The following is a 15,346-nucleotide window of genomic DNA, read 5'->3' as shown; positions in this document are numbered from 1 at the left end:
ACACTATTCGTGCAATAGAAAATTAAAGGAGCATCTCTTGTGACCACACAACTGCAGTCACAAAGAATGTACGTGTTTATCTCTTGTTTTCCAGTTGTGTTCACTTGTATGTGATAATATTGAAGAGAACAGTGAAAAGGTGTAAATTCAGGAGGCTTCAATATGCTGATGGCAAATGACTTCTGATTTTTTTTCTCAGTTTATCTGAATTCTTTCTTACAGAATACAGTTCTTATTATCACTGTAATTTGCTATTTTATATCACAGGCATTTTAAATTTGAATCTATCACATTTTAAATGTCTGTGATAGAAAAGCTGTAAAATCTTGATCAGTGTTTTCTGTAAGCCATGAGTAAATATGGCAGCTGTGACAATCTAGATCATGGGGTTGAGAGACTGTGGAAATGCTGTCCACACAAGACAAAGGTAACTTGTTGATTCAGAAAGGAAGTACAAGAATGAAAGAAATATTATCCCTTTGATTGAGGGTGTATGTTTGTGTTTGGAAAAATAATTTCCCGAAGTAATTGCTTTTTTTTTTTTTTTTTTTTTGCCATTTCCAAATTAATTTCCCAAATTAATTCCAGCCTGAGGTTTGAATACTGCCAGCTGTAATTAAAAGAACAGGTAGTATATTGCATTTTTCCCACCTTATTGCAGCATGATGTTGCTACTGTTTCTTTTAGATAAATAGGGGTTTGTGCTCCTTCTTTGTGTTTTTTGTATGGCAGCATCTTAAATGCTGATGAAATTATAGCTGGTGCAGCATTTGGCAGCTGTTTTCAAATAAAGTGCTGGTCTGTTAGTATATTAAAATGGTGTTCTCTGATCTTCCTGTCTGTATTTGTCCAAGCTGTTTAAGAACCTAACTTTAGTATCTAGAACTTTGTGTGAGCTGCCTCCTACCTTAAGAGGTACTGCAGGTGCAGTAAACAGAGTGGCAGGATGGTGGGTTCCAGCTGCCAGGGCCTCAGAGTGTCATAATCTGGAATTCTCTCTATGTGGTCCAGAGCAGTCTAAGTTTCTTAATTTTCTGAAGATATTCTGTAACCAGACAAAAAAGTGGGGAAAAAAACGCTGAGTTTAGAACTACCATTGCAGATGCATTGACACAGTTTATTATGAAAAATATGGCATTAACGCTAGGATAACCATCCCATTGGGTCAGATGTTTTGTGTATTATATTGGTAATTACTTTTTAATAGTTTATCAAATGTCACTCAGCCAAACAGTATTGTTCTACTAAACTTATGAAATTACTAAATACTGTGTCCTAACACTTCTATGTTCTAAGCTGCTGCCTAACTGTCTATCTGACATAAAACTGGAAATTTTATCAGAATCTCTTTGTCTGATATTTTTTTATGTTGTTACTTTGAAGGGAAGGGTGTTTTTAATTCATATGCAAATAATATAGTTCTTATTTTAATGGCGATTTGCCATTTTAAGTCTTAAAAATATCTGTGATAGAAAAACATTAGAAGTTCGATCAGCATTTGCTGTAGGCTTTGAGTAAATGCTGTGAACTAAAATCACACAACTGAAGCAAGTACTGTCCAACTAGTAGCTCTTTCTTTCTGTGGAGACTGATGGCAGAACAGCTGGAGACTAAACAGTTTATAAAATAGCAAAACCTTTCTACATCTAAACCTTGCATACTAAAGGCATTCCAGGCGTAATTACAGTTTATCCTAATATACCAACTTGAGAACCCTGGCAGGTCAGTCATTCCTCACAGAAGAGCAACAGTCTCCGTTGAAGCAGCTGACTGGATTGCTGTGAGCTTGTAGAGCTTGTACCTGCCTGAGTGGGTTTAATGAAATCAGGTTTCATATAATTAACCCAAGTCCTCAGTGGCATTAAGATCAATGCTGCAGATGGTCTCAATACTGCTTTTAAGTTATTTAGTTTGCACTTTCAGAAATATTCCATGTAGGAATGAATCTCATAATTTGGAATTACATAGATAATATGTTTGTAATATTTATATATGGAATTTGTGTTCTTCCTGAAATATGTAAAATTATTTTAATGAATTTTTAAAATATTTATGCTTTGAAGCATCATCAAGTGTTGACTGCAGCCTGTTATTCCTCCTAATTATACAGCTAATAATTATTCCTATGTTAACATCCTCAGAACTGTGCTGTATAGTTTAAAACCTCCTTATAAAGTTCATTTTCTGATAAGGTTTTACCAAAAGGATTCCTCTCCTTCACTAGGAAAGAGCTGTAAAGGACTACGTGGTCTCCCAAAACCAAGTGCTATAGGGAACCATTTAAAGACATCTTGATGTGATTATTATTTGTATGCCAGAGAACACGCATGGCTACTCTGGTAGTTAAAACACTTAAAATGTTGTTGATGAACCTTTTTAAATCTTCTTTGGCTTATCCTGCTACAACTCATTATCTAGGAATCCAGAATATTAGTCCTGCAGTGCTGAGGGTTACTGACTAGTTAGAAAGTCTCACGTCCCCGTTTGCAAAAATATGCTGTGGTTCTTGGTAACTAAATCTGTATGAGCTGCAGTTTGCCATTTTCCAGGCTCATTCAAACACCTGGTCACTCAAGCTGCAGATCACTTATTTATCCTCACCCAGACCCATGTGAGAAATCTCATCTCAGCTGTGTTTGTCTTTTTCTAGGGTCTCTGTAAACAGGTATATGAGATGCTAGCACCTGCCATTTTTACTAAAGTCGCTGCAGCTGAAGTGATCTTTAAGAATAATACTCTTCAGCATCTTAATTTAAATGTTGTATAACTTTAAGCCCTGTCTGCTGTGCTGCAGAGAGGTTTAGAAAATACTGATATGCTTAATGCCTTCTATTTCTACAGTCTTAGTAATATGTAAGTGTATAATAGTATATTGTTCTCTTTTTTAGCTTTCATCAAAATAAAAATAAAAATAAAAATGCTTTCTGTGGCTGAGGGACATTCTTAAAGCTTTACCTTGATTCAAGACCCATAGTGAAAACCAAGATGAAATTTAAACTGTTGCCATCTTGTCCCGCTATCTTCTCAAAAACAGACATTTACATTCAAGAGATGTGTCTTTGCATACTGTTCTTTGTTGTGTCTCAACAAAAGTATTAGGATAGCCAATAGATGCGACAGGACAACCTCATCAGGAGTGCTTTATAGGCTTAGAATATTTCTCATTGGAAGAATTCAATCATGGCAATTTTCAATGACTTCTCACCTCTGCAGTCTTCACTACCTTCCATAAAATATTTTAATCCTCTGAATCCATCTGTATCTTAGAGTTGGAGTCATTCATTATCACTGTGTCTTTGGTATCAAGTGTAAGAACTCTCAGACCCAGCTGAAATGCTGAGAAAAGGGAAGCTGATGGGTGAATCCAGAGGTATGCCAGAGGACAGCTATATTGCCATATCAAGCTTCAGAATATATCCACCACTGTCTCTTAAGAATTGAATTTACCTGTCTTGGTACAACTCCAGTCTGTAGCAGTCATAATTCCCATTCAGTGAAAAGGCTTCAGCCTAATTCTATTTTCACTAGATTTTCTTGTTCTCATAATACTATGTTAGGTCACTTTAAAGCCTCCTGCCTCCTTACTGCTTATGAGTGGCAGTAAAGCCTTGGCACAGGCTACAGCACCTGCCCAAATGGGGGGATAAATAGAATCATGCACTCATTTAGGTTGGAAAAGACTGATAAGATCGCCAAGTCCAACCATTCACCTAGCACTACCAAGTCCACCACTAAACCATGTCCCTAAGCGCCATGTCCACACAACTCTTAAAATACCTCCAGGGATGGGAACTCCACCACTTTGCCGTGCAGCCCCTTCCAGTGCCTGACAGCACCCTCTCTGTTAAGAAATTCTTCCTCATATCCAACCTAAACCTCCACTGGTGTGACTTGAGGCCATTTCCTTGAATCCTAAGACAGTGTTCCCCCTGCTGAGTTACAGTTGATACAGAAACTCGACCTAACCTACGTTATTGTAAAAGATCAACCATCTTGGGTTTTGCAACGAGTACATGCTTTGCCTACCTCTTAGGACATTTGCAGTGTTGTAAACTAGAGATGCAGACCAAGCAAAGGCTATACCACTGACTGCTACCTAAGCTGAAGTTGAGCCTATACTACTGACTCCAGCACTTCTGACCCAGGTTTGTTCATGTGCTACTACGCCCTTCTCACAGCAGCCCATTTTCTCCTTTTTACAACCTCACCTTCTCTTACCATAAGTTCTTCTGGCCTGTGTGGGGATAGCAGCACTTGAGAAGGGAAACTACTAGAAATTAATATTGCTCTTCAGACACAAAAAATTTATTTTACGTGGTGATATTTGTTCTTTCCTGGCTTCTGGAAGCATTCTAGCAATTCCAGGCTCTGCTGAACACCATTAGTAGTGCACCATTACAGACATGTCTCCTTTTCAGCAGAGGTGACAGTGAAATTTATACTTCTCCCTTATTAAAGATTATCCAATTAGCTTGTAGAATTAAAAAGTACAGCTAGTATGCATGTATCACATCAGAGGATATTTTTCTTATTTTGGTTCAAACTTCATCTTGCATCAGTTCCAGAAAAGATTCAGAAAGACACAACTCCTTTCTCCCCACTTCTTGACCAACAATCCCATTTCACACACAATGCAGAACTGAAGTTTTGGATAGTAGGATGCTTCTTTTCTAAGCCATTGTGATCAGTATTATGCAGCAATAAATTGATAACAGATCGCTTCTCATATCTCATTGTCCTGGTCCTGGAGTTTTCATTTAAGTAGAGATGAGCAACAAAGGATCTGATTGCAGAAGGTATGCATTATATGCTATTTGAGGCACCTCAAATTTCCATGCCAGAGTAATGGCTACATAGATACTGTTAGAGAGATATTCTTGGCTCTGGTCCTGAATCATCAGCAAGGATTGTGGATTTACTATTAAAAGAATAAGTGTTTCTTTAGAATCAAAACAGATTACTCTAAAGAAAGTGAAAATTACCAGAACTCTGAACCAGTCTGTCTTTCCCAGGACACCGATAGCCAGAAAAAGCAGAGGTCGTGTATCATGTTCTGTCACTTCATTCTATTGATATTTTTCATGTTTCAGGCAGACATCCAAAGCTGGATACTTTTCCATACAGCAAAAGCAACAGAACCAAAGTTGCAGTAATAGTGCAACCATTATCAGTTGTTCCCACACCTCTAATCTTGACACTGAAACTGGGATTCTGAGGTGCACCTTTTCCTTTCTTCTTCTCATTTCTGTTAGATCACCAGAATATCTGTATTTCTCTGTAGCATAAATGTATTTGGATTATCTTTCAAATATTCTGAAACATCTAGAAACGCCTGACTTTGTGGTATCGTGTCATGAAGTACAAGGAATAATTTAAGGTGCTGTGTTTTCTACATACAGTCTAGGCAATATCTAGGTGCCCTCTAAACAGGATTTGTCAAGTTTCTGATGTTTTGGTAGTCCACCTAAAGCAAGCTTACTCTGTTAGTATGTACAAGAAATGCTTGTATAAATCCAGAGATGAATTCCAGCCACCGAAAGTCCATTATGTTTCCATTCTGCTGTCAGATAGTGAAAAATTTTGTCTGTTGAAATACACACTTTTTCTTCTTGAAATGCATGGGGTTTTTGTTGTTGTTGTCTTTGCTTTTATATACATATATACTGGATATATGGCTTTAGTTGAGATCCTTACAAGAGCAAGCATACGGGTAACTTCAGCAAAACTGGTAATCATTGGACCAACAGAAGGGACAAACAGAGATCAAATCTTAGCACTGTTTTTTTTTGTTGTTTGTTTGCTTGTTTTAATGTTCTGCCTGTGCAGGTCTTCAGCTTTAACTGGTGTAAATATTTGTAAGAGCATGGTCACAGACTGGGATCAGAAGGAAGCCAGGTCATACATCATCATCCTCTTCTCATTTAAACTGTAATCCATAAGAAAAAGTTCTTCTTCCATTCCCAACTATCATTGCTGTGAAAGTAGCAGTGAACTTTCTCATCAATGAATCTCATCAATTCACCTATTGTCTTAGCAAAACTCCACACCTTTCAAGTGAGAGATGTGTATTTAAGTTTTTCTCACCTGTAAAAATAACAAGAGTTTTTTCAAAAGGGATGTCTCATACCTACAACTTCCTAAGAGAAGCTGCTTCAGAAACTAGTGGCTTCTGCTCTGGTGCTGTGGAGTGCACACGCCGTTCACATAACTCTTCTTTATCTGTGGTCCAAAGTGCTGTGCTGGCTACTGCTGCACTCGGCTAAAGGGTTGCAACCCTGAGTTTCTCAGAGGCTACTGTCTACTCAGATCTGTCAGCATAACTGCATGTGTAGATATTGCTTGGTCCCATTCTATTAAAATGATGTGTTGAGGGTGTTTAAAGAGGAAAAACTATTGTTCGGACTTTTTAAAAGGGCAAGGTCAAGAAGCAAATATATGTGCTGTTATTCTTACAGTTTGGAGGGGGGATTAGTATTTATCCAGGACAGTAAATTCTTCATCAAACTCAGCTGCAGCCAATGCAAACTATCTGATTACATCCTACTTATTTAGGTATGCATCTCCCTATACCGTTGATTTAAGCCCTGAACTCCCTGATGGAACTATTTCACTCCCCATTCTCAGACACATGGCAGTAATAGATGCATCTTTTCATGCAAGGTCATAAAAATGGAGAGGCTTTCAGCATCTAACATAAAATTTTCTGTATTCCAGTAGTACCAATTGTTTCCCTTTCTAAGCCATCAGTTTCAAAGCCCTGTGGATATATATATTGGATGTATATGTTTAAGACATCAATATTAAATGGTAGCAGCGTCCATTTGTCCCATTCTTTTCAAATTTGCTCAGTCATCTCTTCACTCACAGGGAGCCTGATGAGTACTTTTTCCAGCAAGTATTTTTGTTTTGTCACAATTAAAAATTCCTAAGATTAAAATTAAGTTAAGTTGTTTAGAAAGGAGATACAGAAAGGAAATGAGAAAGCTGACTTAGTCTCCTTAAGGATTGATAATAGATGAATTAGAAAAAGCAGATTAAGTGTCAATACTACCCTCAACAGTTTGCCATTGTTATCCTAAATCACCAGATTGTGATGGTGACGCTTGATTAAAAAAAGATCTTGACAACAGAAGGATGTAATGGTATAATTAACATCAATCTTAATTGTTTACACTAAGATTCTTTAACATTTATCATATCTTTAATAAACAACTGTTTATGCAACAGCATTAGCATAATAATTACTGTTGACATGATTAGCAGAATAATTTTAGCACCTTTGGTTATTCTTTAAATTTTTTTTCTCGAATTATCAACATTAATATGCTATTTTTTATATATAATTAGGTCAAAATTCGGATTATTTGGGAATTTGGGATCTTTACAACTTTAACTCCATTTGCAATTAAATTTTTAAAGAAAAGGTAGATATGAAAGCTGTAAGTTCCAAGTTCCTCTTTCTTCATCACTCCTGCCTGATGCCATCTTTCAAATGGCCACAAAAGGTTAGAAAGGATGTCTATTCTATCCCTTCTTCACAAGGTGAATACTTCTGTTGTGAGAGGGGGGACAAGCCACCCCTATTGGAGAATAAGGTCAATTTTTTCCTTTATGTCCTGTTGCACATCTTTACTTAAGCACAGCACCTAAAGGTGAGAATTAAGGTCAAAAGGCAGAAATAGTTGGTTTTCCTAACATATAGAAATCCTTTGAGTACATTTGAGAACTGCTATTTTATTGACAGGGTTATTATCTGTATCTCCCCTCTTTCCAGTATCTACAAAATGTTTCTGAACTGCAAGGGTATTTGTGAGAATTTTTTTGCAATTGGGTAGGAGTGTGATGAGTTATTTCTATATCAAGTTCTTATATTACTACAGATTTTTTTTGCTTACAGCATTTTTGCAAAGCTGAAAAAGGTTTGTGATGAGAGCATGCCTATCTTTCCCTTCCGACATGCATCTGAAGAGCTCATCACTAAGTTAGTTGCTCACAAAAAAGTCAAAGAATAGATCAAGCATCCTTGAGGGCATCTATTTCAACATCTGTCATGTAGCACAAAAGTGTCTGTGTCATTGTATGCTTCTGGGAATACACTGTGTTGCTCAAGTGATTTCAATAAACTTGTCACATGCCACCTTCCTTCTAAAATAGCTGCATGAGTACACAGCATAACCTAACAATAATTTAGCACGGAAGTCTTACGATTAGTCAAGTATTTCTGTATGCATTCTTAAAGTCCATTCTGGAAATGTTTAGAACGTTATAAAGAATGAAAATGCTCATCTGAAGAAGCAATAAATGGTTGTTATTAAAAAAAATTAGGAGCCGAATGCAAAATTATAGCTTTATTATATGTTTTTCTTATCCTATAAGCACTATCACCTTGGGGTAGGCAGCTGGGTCTGACTTCCAGCTCCACCAATGGACATAACCGGGACAACCGCATTTATTTCTGCCCAGCAGAGTTGCATGCTCTTACAATGTTTATGGTATATGGTATGTCTATGGTTCTTTGTTAAGCGCTCCTAGTTTTGCAGGATAATCATGTATCTGTGTTTTTCAGACAGGAAGCCCTTCTTGCTGCCATTAGTGAAAAAGATGCCAATATTGCTCTGCTAGAACTTTCATCCTCCAAGAAGAAGACCCAAGATGAAGTGGCTGCACTCAAGCGAGAGAAAGACCGCCTCGTACAACAGCTCAAGCAGCAGGTGGGTAGAGGAGGGATAGGAGAGAAACCAGTTCGTAATTTGGTGTGACATTATTATTTTGGTTGATGGAAATAATAATGCATAATCCCTTTGTCTGTTGGGACAAAAAGTACATGAATAACAATTTCAAACTAGCTACTGAGCACGAAGACTTTAATTAAACAGCCACCATAATCAGAGGGGTTTCCTTGTATCACTGCTTTTGTCGTACACGTGCTACACTATGTAGGAAACTGAATGAAAAAGACATTTATTCTTAACTTCCAGAGACTCGGGGAAATTGAGTGATACTTCTTTTGGTGTTCTATATTTGCCTTGTCAGGGAGGAAGCATAAATGGATGAAATTTGTCCTTGCCATAAAGGTCAAATTGAACCATATTACACCACACGGTCTCTGTTGTGGTTTCTAATCTGTGACAGAAGCTCATAAAGGAATGCTGGTTACTTGAGTGGAATCTGGGAGGCCACGTGAGTGGGGAGATCGGTCCATTTCTATTTCTGTCCTTCTCCTGTTCCTAAGACCTTTCTGTGTTAGTACAACAATCAGAAAAACTATGTTTCTATTCAAGCCCATAAAATTTTGTTTCAGTATTAAATGCAAAGTGAAAAATACATTACTGATAAAACACTGTGGAAGCAGAAGGCAACCCTGACAATAAGAGATCCAGGATCTGGGTAGATTTTTCACTTCAGCAATTTTGTTGGATTCTTCTGTGTTAGCGCCATGCCACATTCCCTGTAAGAACATGTAATACTGCTGTCAGCCCAGTATCAACTGTTTCAATACCACTGATTCCATCTTCAAGAAGTTTTATCATGCACAGCATTTCATCTGTCAAACAGATCATTTCTGTTGAGGTCAAGAACACTAAGACAAAACCAGGTCTCTGCCGTAATAAGGGATTTCTCTGCTGCTTCTTTAGGAAACACAAGTAGGTTACTGGCTGTGTATTTTTAAGATGGCAATTATTTAAATTTTAATTTTACAACAGTAATTGTATAGTTTCACAACAGCTTTAAAATGAGTGGGAGATACAGTGTACTTATTTACTTTTGAGCAACAGTTGCAATTACTTTCACTTGTCATCCATATGACTTCCTACTAAAATGGGATTCAGAAGTGTTCACAGCAATGTAAAGTACTTATTTTCTTCATTTAATTGTTGGTAGACGTAACAGCCTTAGTATATGTTAATACTTGTTCTAAGAGAAATTGGAAATTTTTATTAGCAGTTCTTGTCCTGAGTTTAAATGCTAGCTACTTCATGCAACTTGTCCTGAGTTTCCTTCTGATTATCCTTGGCTGGTAGACAGAATGATCTTTAGGGATTTTTTTTCTACCGAAGATTGTATGTATGCAATTTATTTATTAATGTTGTGATTATCTGTAGTGACTTAGGTTTCACTTAGTTGATTTTTAGTATTGCTGTAGTTCACATCATTATTTTTCAGTGATGTTAAGTCCCATAATATATACTGTTCCTAAAAAGACATTTCCCTTAAGGATGCCCATTTTAAGTGCTTTTGTGCATAGGTGTGGGATAATTCATTTCCAAAATAAACTTCAAATGCACAAGAGATTAACCTGAATTTGTTCTTGCCATGAAGTGAGACCAATTCTGGGCTGACGTGCTCTGTTTTGAAACAGTAGCACTTCTTCAAAAAATCTGTTGGAATATCCAAATGCCTTTGAAGCTTCTGGTTCCAGAACTGCCATCAGCGGTAGAGACTTGTCATTGTTCTTTCTCTTAAAAAGAACTGTGAAGAAAGCAAATAGTAAATCGTAATCTCCTCAAAACATGCCTGATATGAGTATTACATATAAGGAATATAAGAACAAATACAAAACCACATATAAAAGTACTGCAAGGTATTGTCCAGTCCATCCCCAGTCCCTAAGGCAGAATATATGTTTATATATAAACAATCTGTGCTATATTTAAACTCTACCTGAGAGATATTTATTTGACCTATCAGAGACTTGACATACGCTCCCTAAAATCTATCATACATCTTAAGGTTGTAAGTATTATCTTTTATCCTTTTTGTGTGTGTGCCACCTTCAATACTACTAAAAGAAAAGCTTTTCAAAGTTACTTATGGAACAGTAATTAAATCAACAGACAACTCACCAAGTTATAGGGGATGACATCACATTTATTTGTTCAATACCAGCAGCTTTGGTATGTACTTTTTCTGCACTAAGGTCACCAACTCAAATCGTACAGAATTTAACAGCTCCAGAAGTAGAAGGTTGTGCAGCAGAGAGGCTATTAAATTTTCCACGATCCTCATTACAGATATAGTCAAAGGGAATTTCATTTTTCCACATTTTGCAAGTTATCAGTGTACTTGGCCCTTGTGGTCCTCTTTGGTTAGTGCAGGTCAAACAGGTCAACAGCCTTGTATTTTGCTGTGCTTCTTCATCAGTAGAAATTCCTAAATTTCCAGTAGAAATTGTGAATGAAAAGTCGTTTAAATTTACAGATGTATTAAACACAGCTGTTCAAGAAAGGCAAGTGATCCTAGTTAATCAGGATCTTCTGGAAGACTTTGAAAATCAATTCTGGATCTTAAAACGTTCATTCATCCCTTCAGATTCAGATCTGGAATTCTGACCTTGATAATTCCTTCCTTGTGTTTTTAATACTATTTCAGAACTGTTGACCTCCCTGATAATCATGTTATATTTCAGTCCATCCCATTTCTAGGAAACGCTTACAGTTTGTTGTGGGAAAGCAGCTCTTCCAGTTGGCTGGTAGGCACAGTTGACTAAGAGGTTCCCGTTTCCACGTATGTAGGACACAAACAGAAGTGCTGAGCACTATCGGAAGTGGGTGGTTTGTGTGAAGAGTTACACATACTGTGGTACATACCATAGACCTTATTTCCGAACCCAACTGCAAACTGGTAAAAAGCCTCTGAGAGAGATAATGTTTTAGAAAAGTGTTTTTTCTGACTACCCTGCAATAATGAATGTGAATGGATCAAATTGTCTATGCATGGGGTTCAGATTATACCTTTTCATTGCTTGTGCTGATAATCATTGTGTGGCTACAATAGCTTCTGCTGTTAGTAGACTGACTCACTGTTAATTTTACCTTTCTTAGGATGTATAAATATGCAGTTCTTTCCTAAAACATGAACCGTCTATTGATAAGCCTCAATTTACATCTTAAAAAATAATGTCCAAGTTCTTCAGCCCCACAATTTCAGGTGATTTTTACTCACTTAAAACTGTAGGTGACGACACACAGATTCATCAAGAAAAGGTTATACCAACTCTGGAAGATTCCACAGTTATTCTTTGCTTTAATTCTCCTTTGTCCCTTCCCAACATTGTCACTTTCCAAGCCACTTGTGCAGGAAGGGTATTACTGTGAAAGAGAAGGAAGGAGTACTGCCAAAGACATTTTGGGTCTTTAATTTCTTTAAGTATGTATGTTAAAGTTTGGATGAAGAGAGGCATTTCAGAAAGAGGATATGGCATCAATGTTGTTTTAATTTAGAGTTTCTAGGCTCAGAATTGCAGGAATGTGGCTCAATATAGAGACCGTTTCCTAATGAGGCACTCAGCATTGACCAGGCTTTCCAGTAAATGGAGCTGCCTGTTTCATATTGGTTGTCAGTTTGTATGAGGGATTTCCTCTATCATCGGAAAGGGAGGCCAATTGCAGGGCGAGGGTCACCAGCTAATGTGGTCCCAATTTACTTCCTCCCAAAGTACTTTGTCTCCTTGACTAGCTCATAGTGAAAGAGTGGTTGGGAGGCTGCTTCACATGAGGGGGCCAGAGCTGATGCAAGAAAACAGAGCTGAAGGTTACCTAACAAAGTCCAGATGTAGTGTGGCGAGCGCCAGCCAGTGTGCTCAGATTATATGCCATACAGAAGTCCCTGCAATGTGTGTCATGCTGGAATTGAAAGAGTCCCAACAAACTGGCCTCTTTTGTGGCAGCACATCTACCACTCATCTGTTAGAAAAGAGCCTATTTGCCATTTATTCATCTTCTAGTCAGGCTAAGTTTTAAAAATCAAGATATATTTGTTATACCAGTGTGAAGTCCTACTCTTGTAGACTTGAGTTTTAAGTGGAAGGCATATATGAATGGGCTGAGGTTTTCCTGTCTGTGGGCTTTGAGTCTCAAAAGTTTGGGGTTTTCTACAAAGAGTTATTTGGAGCAAAGATTGTCATTTTCTGTGTTTGTGCAGTGTCTAGTACAGTGTCTAGCACAGTGGGGGCCCAGCTTCACCGACATCTCGAGGCACTACTATGCCATAAATGTTAAGTAATAGTGTTGAAATTGTTAGGAGGTACTGAATTGTTTCAGTGTCTGTTTTCTGAGCTTGGAGTGTTATTCAATTGAATTGTTTTTAAATAACTTTTTAGGTCCCTTCCAACCTAAACCATCTATAATTCTGTGATTCTATTATATATATTTCACAATTATTCCCAATTCTTTTTTAATATACTGTTGCAGAAATTATCAGAAACTAGCTTGATTCAGTGTTATTGATGATGGAATCTCAAAATTTTCATTCTAAGTTGTGTGAATCTAGATTACAGTGCATACTGGATTCCTGGGTACATTTGTATTATACTGCCTTTTCTTAACATACTTTTCAGATCATAGAATCATTCAGGTTGGAAAAGACCTCTAAGATCATCTAGTCCAACGTTTAACCTAGTACTGAAGTCCACCACTAAGCCATGCTACTAAGTTCTAAATCTACATGTTTCTTGAACATCTACAGGGATGGTGGCTCAACCACTTCCCTGGGCAGCCTGTTCCAATGCCACACAACTCTTTCAGTAAAGAAAATTCTCCTAATATCCAATCTAAACCTCCCCTGGTGCAACTTGAGGCCATTTCCCCTCATCATCACTTGGTGCTTGGGATAAGAGCCTGATCCCCACCTTACTATGACCTCCTTTAAGGTAATTGTAAAATACAATAAGGTCTCCCCTGAGCCTTCTTTTCTCCAAGCTAAACAACTCCAGCTCCCTTAGCCACTCCTCATAAGACTTGTTCTCTAGACCTTTCACCAGCTTTTTTGCCCTTCTTTGGAAATGCTCCAGCACCTTGATGGCTTCCTTCTAGTGAAGGGCCCAAAACTGAACACAGTATTCAAGGTATGGCCTTACCAGAGCCCAGTACAGAGGGACAATCATTTCCCTAGTCTTGCTGGCCCCACTATTTCTGTTACACGCCTTCTTGTATCAGCAAGAGATGCTGTTGGCTTTCGTGTCCACCTGAGCGCAATGCTGGCTTGTATTCAGAAGGCTGTTGACCAATACCCTCAGGTCCCTTTCCGCCCGATGGCTTTTCAGCCACTCTTCGCCCAGCCTGTAGCATTGCATGGAGTTGTGTTGCCCCACGCCTTTATGCTTATTGAACTTCATACATTTGGCCCATTGGTCCAGTCTATCCAGATCCCTCTGTAGAGCTCTCCTACCCTCGAGCAGATCAACACTTGTGCACGTGGTGTCATCTGCAAACTTGCCAAGTGTGTACTCGATCCCCTCATCTAGATCATTTAAGAGAACTCACCCCGATACTGAGCCCCAGGGGACACCACTAGTGACCAGCCTCCAGCTGGATTTAACTCCACTCACCACAACTCTTTGAGCCTGGCCACCCAGCCAGTTTTTAATCCAACAAAGCATACACCCATCTAAACCTTGAGCAGCCAGCTTCTTTAGGAGAATGCCATGGGAAACAGTGTCAAAAGCCTTACTGAAGTCTAGTTAGACCACATCCACAGCCTCTTCCTCATCCACTGAGCGCATCACCTTGTCATAGAAGGGAGATCAGGTTCGTCAAGCAGGACCTGTCTTTGATAAACCCATGCTGACTGGGCCTGATCACCTGGTGGTCCTGTAAGTGTTGTGTGATCGTGTTCAAGATAATCTGCTCCATGAGCTTCCCCAGCATCAAGGTCAGACTGGCAGGCCTGTCATTTCTGGGATCCTCCTTCTGGCCCTTCTTGCAGATGGGCATCACATTTGCTAGCCACCAGTTGACTGGGACCTCCCATGATAGCCAGAACTGCTGATAAATGGTGGAAAGCAGCTTGGTGAGCAGTTCTGCCAGCTGTCTCAATACCCCTTCCATTTGGCTCCATAAACTTTTGTACATCTAAGTGGAGTAGCAAGTCACTAAACATTTCTTCTTTGATTATGAGGGCATCATTCTGCTCCCTATCCCTACCTGCCATCTCAGAGGACAGAGTTCTTGGAGAACAACTGATCTTGATGCTAAAGACTGAGGCAAAAAAGTCATTAAGTACCTCAGCCTTTTCCTCATCTCTTGTCAATGTGTTTCCCCCCACATCCAATAAAGGATGGAGATTCTCCTTAGTCCTCCATTTCTTGTTTACGTGTTTGTAAAAACATTTTTTTAATTGTCTTTAACAGCAGTAGCCAGATTGAGTTCAATTTGGGCTTTGGCCCTTCTAATTTTGTCCCTGCACAGCCTCATGACATTTTTGTAGTCCTCCTGAGTGGCCTGCCCCTTCTTCCCAAGGTCATAAACCCTCTTTTTCTTCCTGAGCTCTAGCCACAGCTCTTTGTTCAGCCAGGCCAGTCTTCTTCCACGCTGGCTCATTCTTCAGCATGTAGGAATGGCCTGCTCCT

At 38.6% G+C, this 15,346-nt stretch overlaps 1 protein-coding gene across 12 annotated transcripts in view; it reads left to right on the top strand.

The window, feature by feature from the left end:
• Nucleotides 1-15,346, top strand: part of ERC1 (ELKS/RAB6-interacting/CAST family member 1) — a 302,320-nt gene that overhangs the window by 231,146 nt on the left and 55,828 nt on the right. For all 12 annotated transcript variants that reach the window (XM_084511007.1, XM_084511005.1, XM_084511011.1 and 9 more), the window contains one exon: nt 8,567-8,711. In XM_084511007.1, coding sequence (XP_084367133.1) covers nt 8,567-8,711 — 145 coding nt within the window. The remainder of the gene's footprint in view (nt 1-8,566; nt 8,712-15,346) is intronic.

This window comes from Aythya ferina (assembly GCF_964211825.1).
Source record: "Aythya ferina genome assembly, chromosome: 1".
Classification (NCBI taxonomy): domain Eukaryota; kingdom Metazoa; phylum Chordata; class Aves; order Anseriformes; family Anatidae; genus Aythya; species Aythya ferina.
The sequence above is the reverse complement of the archived record's forward strand: the minus strand, read 5'-3'. Positions and strand labels throughout refer to the sequence as shown.